Here is a 16,573-nt window from a genome sequence, read left to right on the forward strand (position 1 = left end):
AGTACTCTACTGACCTGCTGAGGTGCAGATCTGGAGGGCTGAAAGCCTTTTGCCTCTTCCATAACATTTCTCTCTTCATTTGGCTATGAGAGAATAAAGCAATGATAAAATGAGATACTTTGAAATCATAATTCACCTATGAACGTGGCTAAATCCAAGATATTAGCTCTTAATCCAACCATAAAGTATTTAATGCAGCTCAAAACCTGAAGGCAGGAATGCATTCCACCCTGTAGTCACACCAAATGAAGCTTGGCACCCCAGTCACTCACCGTGACAAGCGGATATTGTTTGGCTGGCCACAGATCAGCATGTGTTTCCTTCACCCATTCTTCAACAACAAAGGCTTCTTTTAATCCAGGGAAAAGATTTTCATACTCTGTTGGGTCAGCAAGGGATTCTGCTGCTTTCTGATTGACTTTTGACAGATTCTCTCTCCAGAGTTTCACCACCCTATTATAGATATCATGGAACCAAAGAGAGACTAAGTAAGTGTGCTCTGATTTTATTTAAAACATTTCTTCCTAAAATTAAGTCTATACCTTGACACCTGACTGGGTAAGTAAGTTCGGGCCAGGAAGGCAGCTTCTGGCAGCCGTCCAGTTCTAATCAAGAGCTCCAGGCAAGCATCAAGCCTAAAGATTAAAAAGGAGAGGTACAGTTACCAAGAATAAACACTATAATACTGGCACTTTAACAACATAAAGAAATGTGGATCTAGTGTTGTAAAGCCAAAATTTTCCCAACCCCCCCATACATATATCTCACATCTGTCACTGAGCTATTACTTAATTAATGGTTGTTACTTAACAAAATCAACAGACTTCAAGGGTATGAGGATAAGAGCTTTCATGACCATTTTTCAATCTACTTTTAAGAACTCTTAAGAAGAACCTAAAGGGGCTTTTCAAGAGGAGCTAAGGCAGGTTAGATTATGAAATTTTAAGGGCGTCAGGATATATGCGAGCGGAAATTCAGTTTCACAAGTGGGACTATCTAGGGCAGTATCTGCAACATAGGCTGGGCCAGACAAGCCAGTGGTGCTCAGCAGGAGAATACCAAAGTATCCATTTTTTCTTCTTCAATTTTTAATGTTTTTTTCTGTGCAAATTTTATACAGCAGATAATGTTTTAGAGTTCAGATATTTTTGGATTTTACAAAGGTAATATAGCACAGATACTGTATATTGCCTTTCTCAGCATTAAACAAAAGCCACAAATATTAATATTTCTGCAATAATACATGAATATTAAATGTGATTAAAAAATCATGTGGCATAAAAGCAACTAAAAATAGTATGTCAGTTCAGGTTTTGCCATCAAATTCGTTAAAAAAACTGTTTTCAGAATAATTCTGGGTTTCTGAATTATGGATAAGGAATAATGGACTTATTACAGGTAGCTAAATTTATAAATATATTCACATGTATTGGGGCACACATTCAAAATTTTATGATGAAGTATGGGGTTTTTAAAAATAAGTATGTAGGACAAGGTTAATAAATACTTTTGTGTTTTATCTTATAATACAGCCAACTAACATCCAAATGCTTTGGATTGCATTAACTCTGTGACACTTAAGTTATGCTTTATGGTGAGCTCAAATCTAAAAGCTGGCATCCTTATCCCCCTTTATCTTTGCCATAAATAGATCAAAATTATCCAATTTGGGTAAAATTACTGCCATTCAGGTACCAATTGGAGCAGCTCAAAAGCCTCCTGCAGTCATAAAAGAAAATGCCTTGGCCATTAACTTGCAGGGCTGTTGAGAAAGGGGTTTAACATTTCTCCCACTTGACCCTCCCTATGCTCATTTATCTCAAATATTTACACCAAATATGCCAAGAGAGACTCTTGCTGAAGGTGCCACCAAAGTAGCACTGTCCTTCTCTGATGGCCCCCACTATTCAACACCTTCAGCCATCCTTCAGTTCTCCCTCCAGGGTTGGGTTCAGGAGGGTTCATTCTTCACATTCCTCTCCAAAAACCATCCTCAAAGTCAATGTAGAAATAAGTGCTTTTAATTACTATACTCATCAAGGTCTTTTGGACCTTAGATTGATACTTACTTGCCCTGTAAAAAGTAGCTCATGAATGCCACATTATTTTTGCCATCTCTCTCCGCACCCTCTGCTAGCTTGTTCACCATACTAGCATTTCCAGAGGCAGTGGCCAAAAGCAGCAGACCCCCATAATCCTGCGCATGGTGCAGGCACTCCTGGGCTAGGCCAAACTGACATTTACTAATGGCAAGCTCAGCAAGTTGTTTCCACTTCTGTTCTGACTATAAAAAAGAATTTCCAAGTTAAAGTATCTTTGGAAATAAACATTTACATTTCGAACATCATTATTCTGTTAACTTGAACATTACTGTGTTGACAACGGAAGATATATGTATAGGGAGAGCCATGTTTGTTAAGTTGGTTCTATCAATCAAAATAAGAATGACACTACAAAATGTATAATGAGGAATGGAAATTATTCACATATACAAAATGAATTCACACACAAATCAATTTTAATAACACATGAATAATTATCAACCCATTTTATTTTTATTTTGTTAATTACATAGTGAAACTCAAAACCATCTAACTAGAGTTTCAAGGTAATCATAATTATTTTTAAGTGATTTAATACTTCTTTGAAAGAATGTAAAATTGTTTACGTTCTTAAATATTTAACAATATTATCTCACTTGTAGCTTCTCAGAATCAAATAAAATGCTGTATATTTTGATGATCTTAATATCACTAAAATTTATTTTGCACATCTGAAATTAGTTTACCAGTAAATGCTAGACTTAAACCACAATTGAGAGGCCTCAGTGTACAAAGATCTATAGAAATATCATTAAACTGTCTTTCAAAAATGTCAGAACCCCTCATTAAAGCCAACAACTTTCTTGCTAGTTTGGGATATTGGCATATTACTCCTTTATCTGTACTCTTAGAGTTCCCAGACTAGTTTACCAACTATTTTACATCTTTCCTTCTCTTGTAAAACAGATCTCACTTAAGATAGGAAAATGATTTTTCTTAAACAAATAAGAGTGCTAAGACTATCTCTAATATAATTCATGTAATTTATGCAAAGATTAACACAATGCACCTTTAAGAAAGACCAGAGACAATAACCTCACCAAAATGAGTCACTAATTTGCACTTGAGAAAGCTTTAATAACAAAACATACTAAGCACACACAAGTACCTACTGACCTTTCCATCAGTTGTGAAAAATCATGAATTAGTACATACCTCTGCTTCTACTGCTAATTGGTACGCAATTTTTAACTCTCCAAGTTGAAGAGCAAGCTCGAAACGATGCTCAGGATCTGTGGATACTGTAAGAGCTTGCTGCTTGAAGCCCTAAACAGATTAAGAAAAAAAAAATATAGTAGGTATATATGTGTGTGTATGCATACAAAAATGTGTATGTGTATTAATAGTATGCATATGCAGTGCACACACATCCACAAAGTAAATCCTCCATTTCCCTCTAAAACTAAAAATACCTTGCTGACATAGAAACCCTACTACTTAAACAAAAGCGACAGTTAACAAAATACTATTTGATGAGAAAACAGAAAAAATTAAAGTCATTAGATTAAATGGTAGGAGCAAACCTGGCAGAAAAAATGTTCAGTCACATAATGCTTACTGTTTTTTAGGGTAGTGGAAAATGGCCAATGCTAGATAAACTCAAGTAAAACAACTAGTAAAATTAGAAATGTAAACAGAAATGTCAAAAAGAAAGGGATTTTAGAAAGTTGATTGAATAAGAATCATTTCCAAAGAAGAAAACTAGGCACAGAGGTGTAAACTTAGCTGTTGGTAATCTACTCATCTGGGCCTTAGAGATCATCTAGTCCAGTCCCTCACTTTGCAGATGAGGTTACTGGCAGTAAATGGGCAAAAAAAGGGAAGTCAAATATAAAATTTTGCAACATTCTATTACCTGTAGGTCATTTGGCAAACATTTTGTATCAAGGTCCATACACTGGTCAGTTGTCATTACCTATGCCTTTATTTTTGGTCTCATGACCAGTTTATTATTAGCAAGTATCCTAACCTAAGGGACAAAATGTCTAAAATTTCCTTCCCATGCTCCAATAAGCTAACAGGAATAAGCCTTTAAACCAACTATTATAATAACTAAAATTAGCTTCTCTTGTAAGACAAACTACTGATGGAGTCTGCCCTGTGGGCAAGTTTTTCACCTGTAGGATTGTGGTGTGTTGGACAAAAATCTCAGGGCTAGTTTACCTCTCATCAGACTGAGGAAGAATGCTCAGTAATGACATGATCAGGATTGAGTAGTTGGATAGTTTTCAAGAGTTCTGTTTGGCAGATCTTCAAGATGGCTTTATTATTGTGTGTGTGTGTGTGTGTGTGTGTGTGTGTGTGTGTTTTAAAGCTAGTCAAGCATGGTTGGAAGGGGAGAAAATGTCAAATCAGCTTAACAATAACCCACAATCCTCGGACCAACTTATCACTGTGTGTGAAATGTATTAACTTCTCAGATTCTAAATAATCTGAGTTACTCCTTTTTTTTTCACTAGCACTGGTACAGACAACATAAAACCCAAGAGTGGAAGATGGAAGTTTTTTACAACTAGACAAGTATAGGCAAGGGGAAAGCAGATGAAATGAGATGGGCTAAACATACACACTTTTGATTTCCCCTAAATCCCCACTAAAATCACACTCAAGGGATCTTTTTTAAAGGCATGAACTCCCAAAGGACATACAGAAAGGGAGAAGAAACATTACTAACAAAATTTTGGAAGCTGGAAGCCTGGTAGAGGAGTATAAACACTCTGTTAAAACACTAGAGAAAAAATCCTAAATCAGGAGTGAGGAAAGCATAGCAACAACCTGATTCATACCTCAGAACGCCCAAAGGTATCTAATGAAGAGTAATACTAAAACAAACAAAAAAACTGCCCTAAAAGCAATTAAATAACCCAGATCCACTCCTCTTTCTCCCATCCCATGACACACAAAGACAGGCTTATTCCTTGGAGAGGGTAAACTAGAGGGTATCCAGCCTAGGAGATACTCAGCACACCTTGAGGGAAGAATACTGAATATCAAAAGGAAAATAGGAGTTATGAAAATGGAATATAGACTAAATGAAATATAAATACTCCAAGCTGTCCTCTACTCAGCCTCCAGAATGATGGTGATTAGGGAGCGTCTCTGTAAAATCTAAACAACCCAAGGGGAAAGACCTAAAAATACTAAAATGACAACTCCATGAGAGCTATATGTCAGCTAGAACAGTGCCTGGTACATTAGTGATCATTAAATACATTTAATGAATGAAAAGTCACTAAATGCACTGGATGAAAATATTGATGTTGAGGAGCCCTCATCAAATGGGCCAACCACATCACATATTGTGAAGTCTGTGCCCACTCCCCGCAATTCAGATCTTTAAATTTGCTTCTTGGACCTCTGCTCTTAAATAAGGGCCCAAGGATCATCAGATACCCAAGGAAAATCTTCAATAGGAAAGACAGAGATCAAAACAAAGCAATAAAAGCAACTTGAAAAACGCATACTATGTAAAAGAAAACTTTAAAAACCAAAAAAAATCACCCATATTATAAGAGAAACTTTCATCTATAAACTAGAAGATCTAAAAAGTCAGAGAATAACAAAGTAAGAAAACCAGTGCAGGAAGTTCAACATTTGAATAATGGTTCCAGAAAAAGAGCACACAGAAATCGAAGGAAGGAAATCACCACAGAATGATTCATGAGAATCTCTTAGAAATGAAGGACATGAGTTTCCCATTTAAAAAGCTCATCTAATATCCACAGAATGAATGAAAATTGACCCCTACATCAAGGCCCACCATCATTATAACATTTCAGAACAACAGGGACAAGATCCAAGAAGTTTCCACAGAGAAAAAACAGGTCACATACCAAGAATTGGGAATAAAAATGGCAGTGGGGTGAAAGAAAGCTAAATCTTTTTTCTTAAATGGAGTAGAAAGTCAGAAGAAATGCCTAAAGCTGAGAAATGAAGAAATAGCTATACTGCTTGCTATGTTGCACGTTATTACTTAAAGATGTGGAAATAAATACCAAAAGAGTTAGGTTAGATAAAATAATTAAAAGTATTTACCTCTAGGGAGTAGGAAGCAGAGAGGGGCGGGCTGCTTTTTCCTTAAGCCTTGCAGAACTCACTTTATGCTTTGTGCATACATAACTTAGATTAAAAAACACTAAGAAAAAGGCATGTTGCTAATGATGAATTTTATGTGTTATTTTACCACAATTTAAAAAAAGGCAGATGAGATAGAGAGAAAAATGTAGTATAGGGAATGAAAATATTAAGACACTGGAAAAGAGGTGTATAGAAGAGGAAGACTGGTAAATCACTTCCAACATTTAAGGGGGGTACTAAGAACACTGAGAAAGGAGAAGGAAGTGTATAAGGAGAGTGCACCATATGCTGTAATAAGTGCCTTAAATTTACAGGAGAAATTCCATTGCCATAGGAAATCAGTGGTGATTAAGAAATTAAGTTTTTCAAATCCACACTAACATTCTTTCATATTGCTAGTTTTAAAAACAAAAGGAAAAGAAAAAGCCTCTTACCTGCTTTTCCAAAAAGTGTGCAACTCTGGTCCTCTGTTCTTTTGGAATGGTAGGAAGGACCTTATCAGCCATGCTAAAGTCCCTTCTCATGACAGCTGTCTGGTATTCCAGGACTGAAACCAGCAAGGAGTAGCTAACGATGTTCAATTCTTTATCCCCAAGATAAAGCCTGTTGTCTTTAGGAATATAGCCCAGGAGATACATTGTCCTATAATAGCAACATAAACTAAATTAGAAGTAAGCTCAAATCTGAAGTTAAACACACACATACACATCACACCCCAACCTGCCTCTTGCTCAAAATCTTTCCATTTGATGAATGCAATTTTGGTTAACAATAGACAACCTACTAAAACTATAACACTAAAAAAATCACCCAATTGTTGCTATTAATACAAGCCAGCAACAGATTTTGTTTACAAAGCACACTTTAAAAATTTACGTCAAATGCAAAATCACACTCAGCTACCTGTCCAAGTGGGCAATGGTGACTATTTCTCCTCCAACATAATAATTTAATCTGTTCACAGAACTCGTGTAAATGAAACAATCGCCTACCCACAGCCCTGTTTTCACAATTTCCTGAATCTCACCAAGAACCTGCAGAAAGAAAATAGATTATTATTACCTTATCCAACATTAGACATCTGTCAGTAACATAAAGGGTGATAAGGTTGAATAAGGAATGCAAAATAAAATCCTATTTCAAAAAAGAAAAATCTTTCCTTAGGATTTCTCTCTTCTTTCTTCATTTAAGAACAGATTCCCAGGTTAGTATTTATAATGTGAAATCTCATTGTAGATTCAAAAACCTCCTAAGTCACATGAAACTGGAATATTGGTGTTTCATAAAATCTTCTAGGACATCTCCACAATGGATGATTTGTCTTTACTGTTTGGGAGCTCATTTAAATCCCTACGGCTCAACAGTTTTGGACCAAAACAATTACACATTTCCTTACTGAAAGATATCAAAGATAAGTCTAAAGAGTCCCTAAAATCAAAGCACAAATTTCTCTTAAATGTATTTACTTTCAGATTCTGATCTCTGAGCCAAGATTTTAATTTTCACATTTCACCAGAACCCCTTAAATGCTTAGCCTCCCGAAACCTAATTTATAATGAAATGTTAAAATTGGTGAAGTCTGTTATAAGAATATAAATCGTTTCAAAACAAAGCTAAAGTTGTGCTGATGCAATTACCTCAAAGGCATCTTCAATGCCATCTTCAGTTACTCCCTCATGTGTTTCCTGTGCAGCCAAGACTTTTTCCGACAGATACTTAAGGATAAAAAATGATTCCTCGGTGGCAATACAAACTAGCTCTCCAGAGTCTGACCAGAAAATCTGCAACATGACAAAAACACAGACAACTGATTCGGATTTCTGAGTGGATAGGACAAACTACACACACTTTGTTTCTTAAAAGATTTATCTTTTTATATCAACATAATAAGTATACACCTAACAATTTTGTGTAGTGTATTTATATATGTATATATTTGGGAGAGTAGACAGGGCAGGGCTGTTCTATTTAGCCTACTAACAGACCAAAGGGAGACAGGAAGGAGGGCTCTCAGGAAACATTGGATGTGCTATAATTTAGAGAAGCAGCAGCCTATTCCCCATCGCTCTAGAACAGTGTATCTCACCCTTTATTGTCATTATTACTCACCCTCCCCAGGAGCCTCTTTAGCATTTTTTTTCCTAATCACCTGCCCCAAAGAAATTTTAATACCACAGATATAGTGGATATCTGTTTATACATATGTGATACACACACATATACCTCTCTATGCTTCATACATAAACAGAGTAAGTTTTTTTCAACCCCCTCCAGGAACCAATTTTTGTCCCCTTGGGGACACTATTGCCCCCACTGAGAATGCATGCTCTAGAATCAGACCCCAGGGAGGCTGGTTTGTCTTCAAAGACAATTTCCTGACAGTGAAAGCTGTCAAAGTAGTAGGCAGTTCTAAAGGTAGAATACTTTGTCACTGGAGATGGTCACCTGAAGTTCAGGCAGCCATCATCAGGTAAAATAAGAAAAGGTTTCTAAACTGTGTGGGAGCTTCTCTGGCCTTTCCAAGTCAAGAATTCCCTGACTTCTTGTCTTCAAAGTATGAAAATATAAATAACACTTGGACTTTGTACAACTTTTTATACTTCCAAAAATATCCAACATTTATCACCTCATTCAAATACCACAATTCTGATTTTCTGAGAAAAAATGGCACTGTGTCCAATACAGTGTAACGGGGATGGCAGGGTAAAAGAACACTTCTTGGCCTTAGGGACCCAGAACTCACCACAATGATAAACATTCCAAAAACAACAAAGGATGGAAAACTCACATGTTTGGGTTGAATTTCAATTCTGCGTATGAGTTCTGTATTGTCCCAGTCATAGAAGGCTAAGCCATTTACAGATCTGACTCCCAATAAGAAGCCTCCGTAGATACCTAAAAAGAACATAGAAATTTTTGCTTAGATGTTTTTGAGCCATTACAAAGCTTCTAAAAACGTATCCTATATAAATAACACTCACTTTCAGCTCCAAAATCTGGTTTAAATGATTTTTTTTCCTTAAAATTCTTAAATATCTTTACAATGCTGTTGCTCTCTCTTATCGCATATCTGGGAGAAAAAAAGGAAAGCAAAAATAGCATATTATATACTAAACTATAATTCCACCATGTGTTAGAAATATCTTCAAATATTTTTGAGTGATCATGCAAAAATATAAAATGAATATTTGAAGATTCACTGATGTATTTTTTCCCTAAGGGATCAGTGAATTCCTTACAGTTGTACAAATAATGTATGGGTTTCATAATATATATTACACAAATTACTAGGACTTACAAGCATTGTTGAAACTGGAAATGACCCAAATGTCCATCAACAGGTGGATGATTAAACAAATTGTGGTATATTCATATAATGGAATACTACTGTGCAAATAAAGGAACCAGTTACTGATCTAGACAACAGCATGGGTGAACTTTGAAAACATTATGCTGCGCAAAAGAAGCTAGATACAAGAGTGCATACCATATGATTTCATTTATATAAAACTCTAAAGATGACAAATCTAATCTATACAGTGACAAAAAGCAGGTAAGTGCTTGCCTGGGACTGAGGAGGGTGAGGAGTGTGGACTTACTGTTAAGGGAAATAAGGGGCTATTTGGGGGATGACAGAAATGTTTCATAATTTGATGTGTTCATGGTTATGGATTATATACATTGATTTGTCCAAATCCATTGAAATATACATTATTCCCCCCCCCGTATCTATGGGGGATATGTTCCAAGACTCCTAGTGGATGCCTGAAACCTGCAATAGTACCAAACCCTGTAAGCACTACGTTTTTTCCTATACAGTCATAGGTGGGTAGCATATACGGCATGGATGTTCTAGACAAAGGGATGATTCACATCTCAAGCAGGATGGCAGATTTCATCATGCTACTCAGAATGGCATGTAATTTAAAACTTATTATTTCTGGAATTTTCCATTTAATATTTTTGGTTGAGGTTGACCCCAGGTAACTGAAACAGCAGAAAAATAGCAGATAAAGGAGGACTACTACATACTTAAAATGGTACATTCTGTTCTGTATAAATTATACCTCAATAAAAGTGATTTAAAAAATAAAACAAGTGGTGTACTAGTCAGCAATGTTCAGCAACACATTACAAAACTGTTTATATTCAGGCCTTGGAAAAAAGGGCTGTGGCTGTCACTGGATATTCGAGATTGTGTGAGGAGGTGATGTGGTAAGTGCTTTGCTCAGGACAGGAGAGACGCTGAGCAGGGTCTTGGGTGGACAAAGCTGAAAAGGAGGAACTATCGAAACAGGTATATTGAGAGAAGTGAGCCAATTAACGAACTATAGATGCTCTAAGATGATAATAAAGTACTTTTTAGTGTATAGAATTGTGCATATATGAATGTATTTAGGAAATTTATAAAAAGATGAAAATAATTCCTTATCTCAGTAAATTTTAGTAATTATAAAATTTTAAAAAATGCATCTTATTATGCAGTGCTGAGGCTCAAGTTACCCCACTGTTGGGAACAGGAGGCAACATAAAGTGTGGGGAAAATAAAACAAAGAAAACTATGAAGATGTAATAGAGTTGTGTGGTCTGAAAACACCAAAGCCATAATGTTTATTACATGCACCAAACAGGAATAAAAAAAGGAACCAGAGTCAATGACTATCTGGTAAAACAATTCAGAGTTAATCCGTTTTTCTTGCTTTTAATGTGAACATTCTGAATTCAAACAGAAATTCAATTTGTTAGAAATGGAACCTGGGTCACATCACAGACAATGAGTTTTAAAAAAGATTCAATAAACTTCTTGTCAAAATGACATCAAACCACAACATCTCCCCTAATTAGCTCATAAAGAGGCAGCAGCACCTTAGGACACCATGTCACAGGGAAGGTCTGCCAAGGCCTGCCAAAGTACACTTGAGGCCTACTTTGCCTTAAGCCTGTAAGTGCCAGATCCTGCCAAGAGCTCCATCAAGGAAATGGGTGCTGGGTCCCCAGTTAAATGGGATTATTACATCAGTTTGAGTGAGCCAGCCCCATACTTAACATAGAAAGGGCAAAGACAGCTCGTGCTACATAGTTGCCTCTGACTCTAATCTTCCAATGGGCAGCTCTGGTGAGAATTGTTTTTTAACACAGAGAAACACAGCCCATGCCCAGCCTTGAGAATCTCTTTTATATAACAGTATAGAACACCCATCTGCAGTCAGGGAAAGCTGGATATCATACAGACAAAACTTACTCTGAAGAATCATGGGCCCACGCAAATTCTTGGGCAGACCCAAAGCTCTTGTTTCTCAATGCCATTGCTGTGTAGATGATATACTCCCCATCACCACACACCACCACAAACCTAGAAATTACAAAAGCCAAGGAAGGAAGTACAGAGGACCAAAGTTAAGTAACAATAATTAATCTTTACGGTAAAATAATTCTAATAACAAGTGTTATTTTTAGTCAATTATTAATATAATTTTATATCTTTTAAAGTTATACATTTCTTTGAATACAGAGCTCCACAAAAATATTCTAGCCAACAAATCCAAAAGCAAATTATAAATACGGCTCTATTGTTGAAAATGTAATGGCAATGGCCTTCTCTTATAAACAAGAGATTGGGGACAGAAATGTGAGAATGGCTGGAGATGCATAGGAGGAAGGTTCCAATTATTCAATTAGTATTTGTTGAGCACCAAGATGCTTAGCACTTTGCTCATGATATTCACACCATACGAAGGTGTTATCTTATTATAAGACTATCTTCATTTTAAAATTGATTATTAAAATGAATAAAAATATCTTAATCTAGTTTTTAATGACTGTTAAATTTATTAAAATAAACAGAATATTTTAACATCCAAACAATGAGTAAAAATAGAATGTTGCATAGTCAAATAAAATTTTCCCAATAGACCTAACTCTCTTTAAGGTTATCATTTCTAACACATGCTCCTTGCTCTCAAAGGAGCACACAAGAACACAAACCCAACACATAAGAAATAAAAGTAAACACAACACTATTTAACTGTTCAAAAAGGTGTGGTAGACAACAGGGCCAGGAGGGCAAATGTGCTCCACCGTACATGCCAATTTGATCAACTGGCATGGCTGCCTGCCTGCAGCTGTGTTGAGGATTGTGAGGAGAGGCAAGAGCTCAATGGGAATGATCAGAAACATCTACCATAGGGCAGGAATGGAATACACTATGGATATATAAACCCGCTCACAGAAGGTCAGAGAGATTTTGGTGATGGCTTACCGCCCATTAGGATTGTGCTGAATAGTCTGAGGGTATATTTCACAACTGCCCATATCCTTTACTGCCAGTGGCAATCTTTCCCCATCTTTAATTTCAGCATCTCCCATTGCTTTTAGGTTGGCCTGCTGGACTTCTGAATGTTTGGCCCAAATTATCTTTCCATTGGCATCCATGGACATGGCGGGTTCCTCCCGACCAAGCTGAAACAACGACAAATGGCTCTTAGCAATGAAAAGGAAACAAATAAAACTACAACAAAATATATAGTCTTTTTTTTACTTAACAGAGAGCTCTATTCCCTTTTTTTATTAGGTCTTAAATATGAAATGTCTGAGTTTGAATCAAAATTTTAGTTTATCTCAAACAAGAAGCAGTACAATTAATCAAAGAATGCGCCAAAAGTATCAATACAGTTTTGTCATCTTAACGGTAGCTTGTTTATGTCAGCAGCAAAGAAGCCTGGAGAGCGAGTGACAATGAAATTGCTAAAGGCATTTTTCGTAGCTTGTTGAGAATTGAATATTTCTCCTCGCAAAAAGTGGTCCAAAGCCTGGAAGAAGAGGCAGTCAGTTGGTGCAAGGTCTGGTGAACAGTGGATGACAGAGAGTTTCCAAGTCCAACCTCTGTAGTTTGAGCAGCGCTGTTTGTGGGCCACACGGTCGAGCATCGTCTTGCAAGAGCATTGGCCTGTCTCTATTGACGAATCTCGGCTGCTTAATAGCAAGCATCCTCACCATTTTGTCCAACTGGTTATAGTACAAATCTGCTGTAATCGACTGACCAGGTTTCATGAAGCTGTAGTGGATGATACCAGTGCTGGACCACCAAACAGAGAGCATTAGCTTTTTTGGATGACTATTTGGTTTTGGACTGTGTTTCAGCACTTCATCTTTATCCAACCGAGCATTTATCCAACAACATGCTTGCGATTATCAAAAAGTATCCATTTTTCATCACACGTAACAATATGGTGTAGAAATCGTTTGTCTTTATGTCATGACAGCAAAGAAAGGCAAGCTTCGAGAAAATTTCTAACACTCATTTAATTCATGTGGTACCCATCTATCCAGCTTCTTTACCTTGCCCATTTGTTTCAAATGGTCCAATATTGTTGGGAATAATATCAAACCTTGCTGCTAATTCATGTGTAGGTTGAGATGGATTTGCTTCCACTATAGCTTTCAGCTCATCGTTATCCACCTTGGTCTCAGGTCACCCACGTGGTTCACTTTCAAGATTAAAATCACCAGAATGGAACTTCTTAAACCATCGAAGTATTGTGCATTCATCAGCCACATCCTTCCCAAACACTTCACTGGTATTTTGAGCTGTCTGCACTGCACTGGATCCACAACGCAACTCATATTTGAAAATAACTTGAATTTTTGACTTATCCATGGCTTCACAAAAATTGCTCTAAACAAAAAATTTGAAAGATAATCACAAGCCAAACCATGTGTTTGAAAGAATAAGGATGTACCTTCACAATAAAAATAACACAAGAAGTGTCAAAGTGAAACGCCAGAGATATCAACTATCAAACTTAGTATTTAAGGAAATCGGACATTTAATACTTAATAACCTAATACATTAAATGTCCATTGCTTAATCTCTAGTACTTAATGAAAGAAGTGCCAGTTTAGTGAAACTGGTGACTTGGAAGATGACAGTGTTAAAATACAAGGTAAACTGCTTTGCCTATGTCCATCTACTTAGAGAGATAGTATAATTACCTTAACAATGATGCTCCCTTCGTCATAGCCCAAAGCAACATTGTTGGACCCTCTTAGACTGGCCACACACCATACCCTCTCCATTCCATAATTTAATGTGCTCTCAAGTCGGTAGGTACTTGAATGCCAAATACGCACTGTTCCTAAAAAGAACAATGTGAATATTCTCTTTTGATAACAAACATCCAACAATAAACTGTGTCAGGTGAACAAGCCACATGGAAGTCTTTCTATTGAAGTAAAACACACTTCCTGGCAGCGTAGCAACTGTTTTTGGTCTAGTCTCTAAAAGATTTTATAAAGTAATATAAACATAGTAATAGAAAATGTATAAGAAACTAAAACTAAGAAATGTGATTTTAAGTGTGAAATAATTAAAGGATTTTCTGGGTACAGTGCTTCCCATGTGCCAGATGCTTTCCACCCATGATTTCTTTTCACCTTCTCACTAATGCTATAAAGTGAATATATGTATTTCCATTTCATAATTTTCCTAAACCACACATTCCTGAAGTGGTAGAAACTGAATTTGAACCCAGGTTTGTTTGACTCTGAAACGCATGCTCTTTCAGTTTTTCTTTAGGACATCTGGGTGTCCTCTTATTTAAGGATAGCATCAAAACACATTAGAATGATGATGATGATATTAATAATAATAATGCCCATTTACTCTTTTATAGCTTCAGCCTAGTACTCTAATAAAAATATCAAAATCCTTGGAAACCTTCAATTACAATGCAGAGACACTGCCTGGTTTAAATATCTACCGAGTAATTACTAGCACAGGAATAAATATACACTTTTAACTTACCATCTTCTGAACCTGTGATGATAATTGGCAACTCGGGATGAAAACTGGCACAAGACACATTTTGGGCATGTCCCTCCAGGGTCTGCACACAGGTTTTATTCTGTAATTAAGACACAGAAAACATTATCTATTAGTGAAAAACCTGTAACCAATCCACCCTTAATTTTTTCAGTGCATAGATACATTATAAATGATAGTAGTTATGACAACTTAAATAGTATCCAATACAGAAATTTTTTAAAATAGAATAATCTTGTTATATATGTGAATTCTCTAATTATTTCACAAAATAGATACACGTCAATGTAACTATCATATTAAAGAAAAAAAAAACCAAGTAAGTTTTCGTCTGAATATTATTGCCCCAAATTCTTAGGATAATAAATTTTCCCCTTTATATTCACACCTACCGTCTGTGGACTAAGTAGATAGTGCTGTTTTAGCTTTTAATATTTTTATTCTGTATTTAAGTAAAAATTTGAAAAAGTTTGAGGGTAAAACTGGTTTTCTAGGCCTCATTTCATTAACTGCTTAAAGAAACTTCTTATGTGAGGAACAGAAACAAAGAAATTTAAGAAAATCTTGGAGATACGAAGCATGGTAACAAGAGTTCCTAACTAGGTTTACAAGCGTTCTATGTGGCAAAACAGTTGTACCATAGCTATATCATGATATTGTTTACTGATCTGCTAGTTTTCAAATATAAATGGAAGTATGCCAACAAGGATACTGGATGATGTATAATTTAACACTAAAATGTTAAAATTTCTAATTTCTATTATTAAATGAAAAATAAACATTCTGGCATTTTATTTTTAAAATCTTGATATGCATGTGTTCATTTTTATGGATAATTCTGGAGCACAGTTTAACTACAAATCCTTAAGACTTTAAATTATGCTATGAACAGAGTTCAACAACCCAAGTTTTAACTGTCCTGTAAGAAATAGTAAGAAACACGTCTAACTTATGGCATGGAAGGTTATGAAAAAACTGTACCTGATAATCCCATATTTTAACAAGACGGTCATCTGCACCTGAAATCAGGTATGGTTTGTCGCCACCACTGTAGTAATCGATGCAATTCACGCCTTTCTCGTGTCCTTCCAGAGTGAAGTTTGGTGAAGAAGAGCCCAACTGCCACACCTTCAGAGAACAATAGCAAATGCCAGTCAACACAGGGCCCTGCTTTTCAGAAGGCAGATCCACCACACTTCTGACATATTATATAAAATGCCAAAGCCCAGGAAAGAAAAGTTAAGAAATACTCATTTTTTTCACCTGTTTTTGTTCTTTCTTACTTTACTTGAATTTCCAGGGGGCAGAATCACTATACTGTTCTCTGAAAATGGCAATTTCCAGGCTTTATCCCTAGAGATTGTGATTCAGTTGATCTACAGTGAAGTCCAGGAATCTTAGATGTGTAAGACTTTGAAAAAACCTTACTTTAAGGGTAAAAAATGATTTTATGAGACATTTAATATAGAGCTAATGGAAGTGGATTTAGTAAGATATATTAAAAGAAAGTTACTACTTAATTAAAAAATTTCAAGTACAGAAAAGCAGTCAAAAGCTCCAACAGCACATAATT

General features: G+C 36.1%; 1 protein-coding gene across 2 annotated transcripts in view; it reads right to left on the bottom strand.

Annotated features, from left to right (window-relative positions):
- COPB2 (coatomer protein complex, subunit beta 2 (beta prime)) overlaps positions 1-16,573 on the bottom strand; it is a 31,904-nt gene that overhangs the window by 3,952 nt on the left and 11,379 nt on the right. For both annotated transcript variants that reach the window (XM_012664086.1, XM_012664079.1), the window contains exons 6-20: positions 15,982-16,128; positions 14,983-15,082; positions 14,172-14,314; positions 12,439-12,638; positions 11,422-11,532; positions 9,161-9,249; positions 8,968-9,074; positions 7,817-7,960; positions 7,083-7,213; positions 6,614-6,821; positions 3,258-3,368; positions 2,070-2,284; positions 543-635; positions 273-453; positions 15-83 (exon numbers count right to left, since the gene is read on the bottom strand). In XM_012664086.1, the coding sequence (XP_012519540.1) occupies positions 15-83; positions 273-453; positions 543-635; positions 2,070-2,284; positions 3,258-3,368; positions 6,614-6,821; positions 7,083-7,213; positions 7,817-7,960; positions 8,968-9,074; positions 9,161-9,249; positions 11,422-11,532; positions 12,439-12,638; positions 14,172-14,314; positions 14,983-15,082; positions 15,982-16,128 (2,049 nt within the window). The remainder of the gene's footprint in view (positions 1-14; positions 84-272; positions 454-542; positions 636-2,069; positions 2,285-3,257; positions 3,369-6,613; positions 6,822-7,082; positions 7,214-7,816; positions 7,961-8,967; positions 9,075-9,160; positions 9,250-11,421; positions 11,533-12,438; positions 12,639-14,171; positions 14,315-14,982; positions 15,083-15,981; positions 16,129-16,573) is intronic.

Source organism: Propithecus coquereli, unplaced genomic scaffold (genome assembly GCF_000956105.1).
Source record: "Propithecus coquereli isolate 6110/MARCELLA unplaced genomic scaffold, Pcoq_1.0 Scaffold12, whole genome shotgun sequence".
In the NCBI taxonomy this organism is placed as follows: Eukaryota; Metazoa; Chordata; class Mammalia; order Primates; family Indriidae; genus Propithecus; species Propithecus coquereli.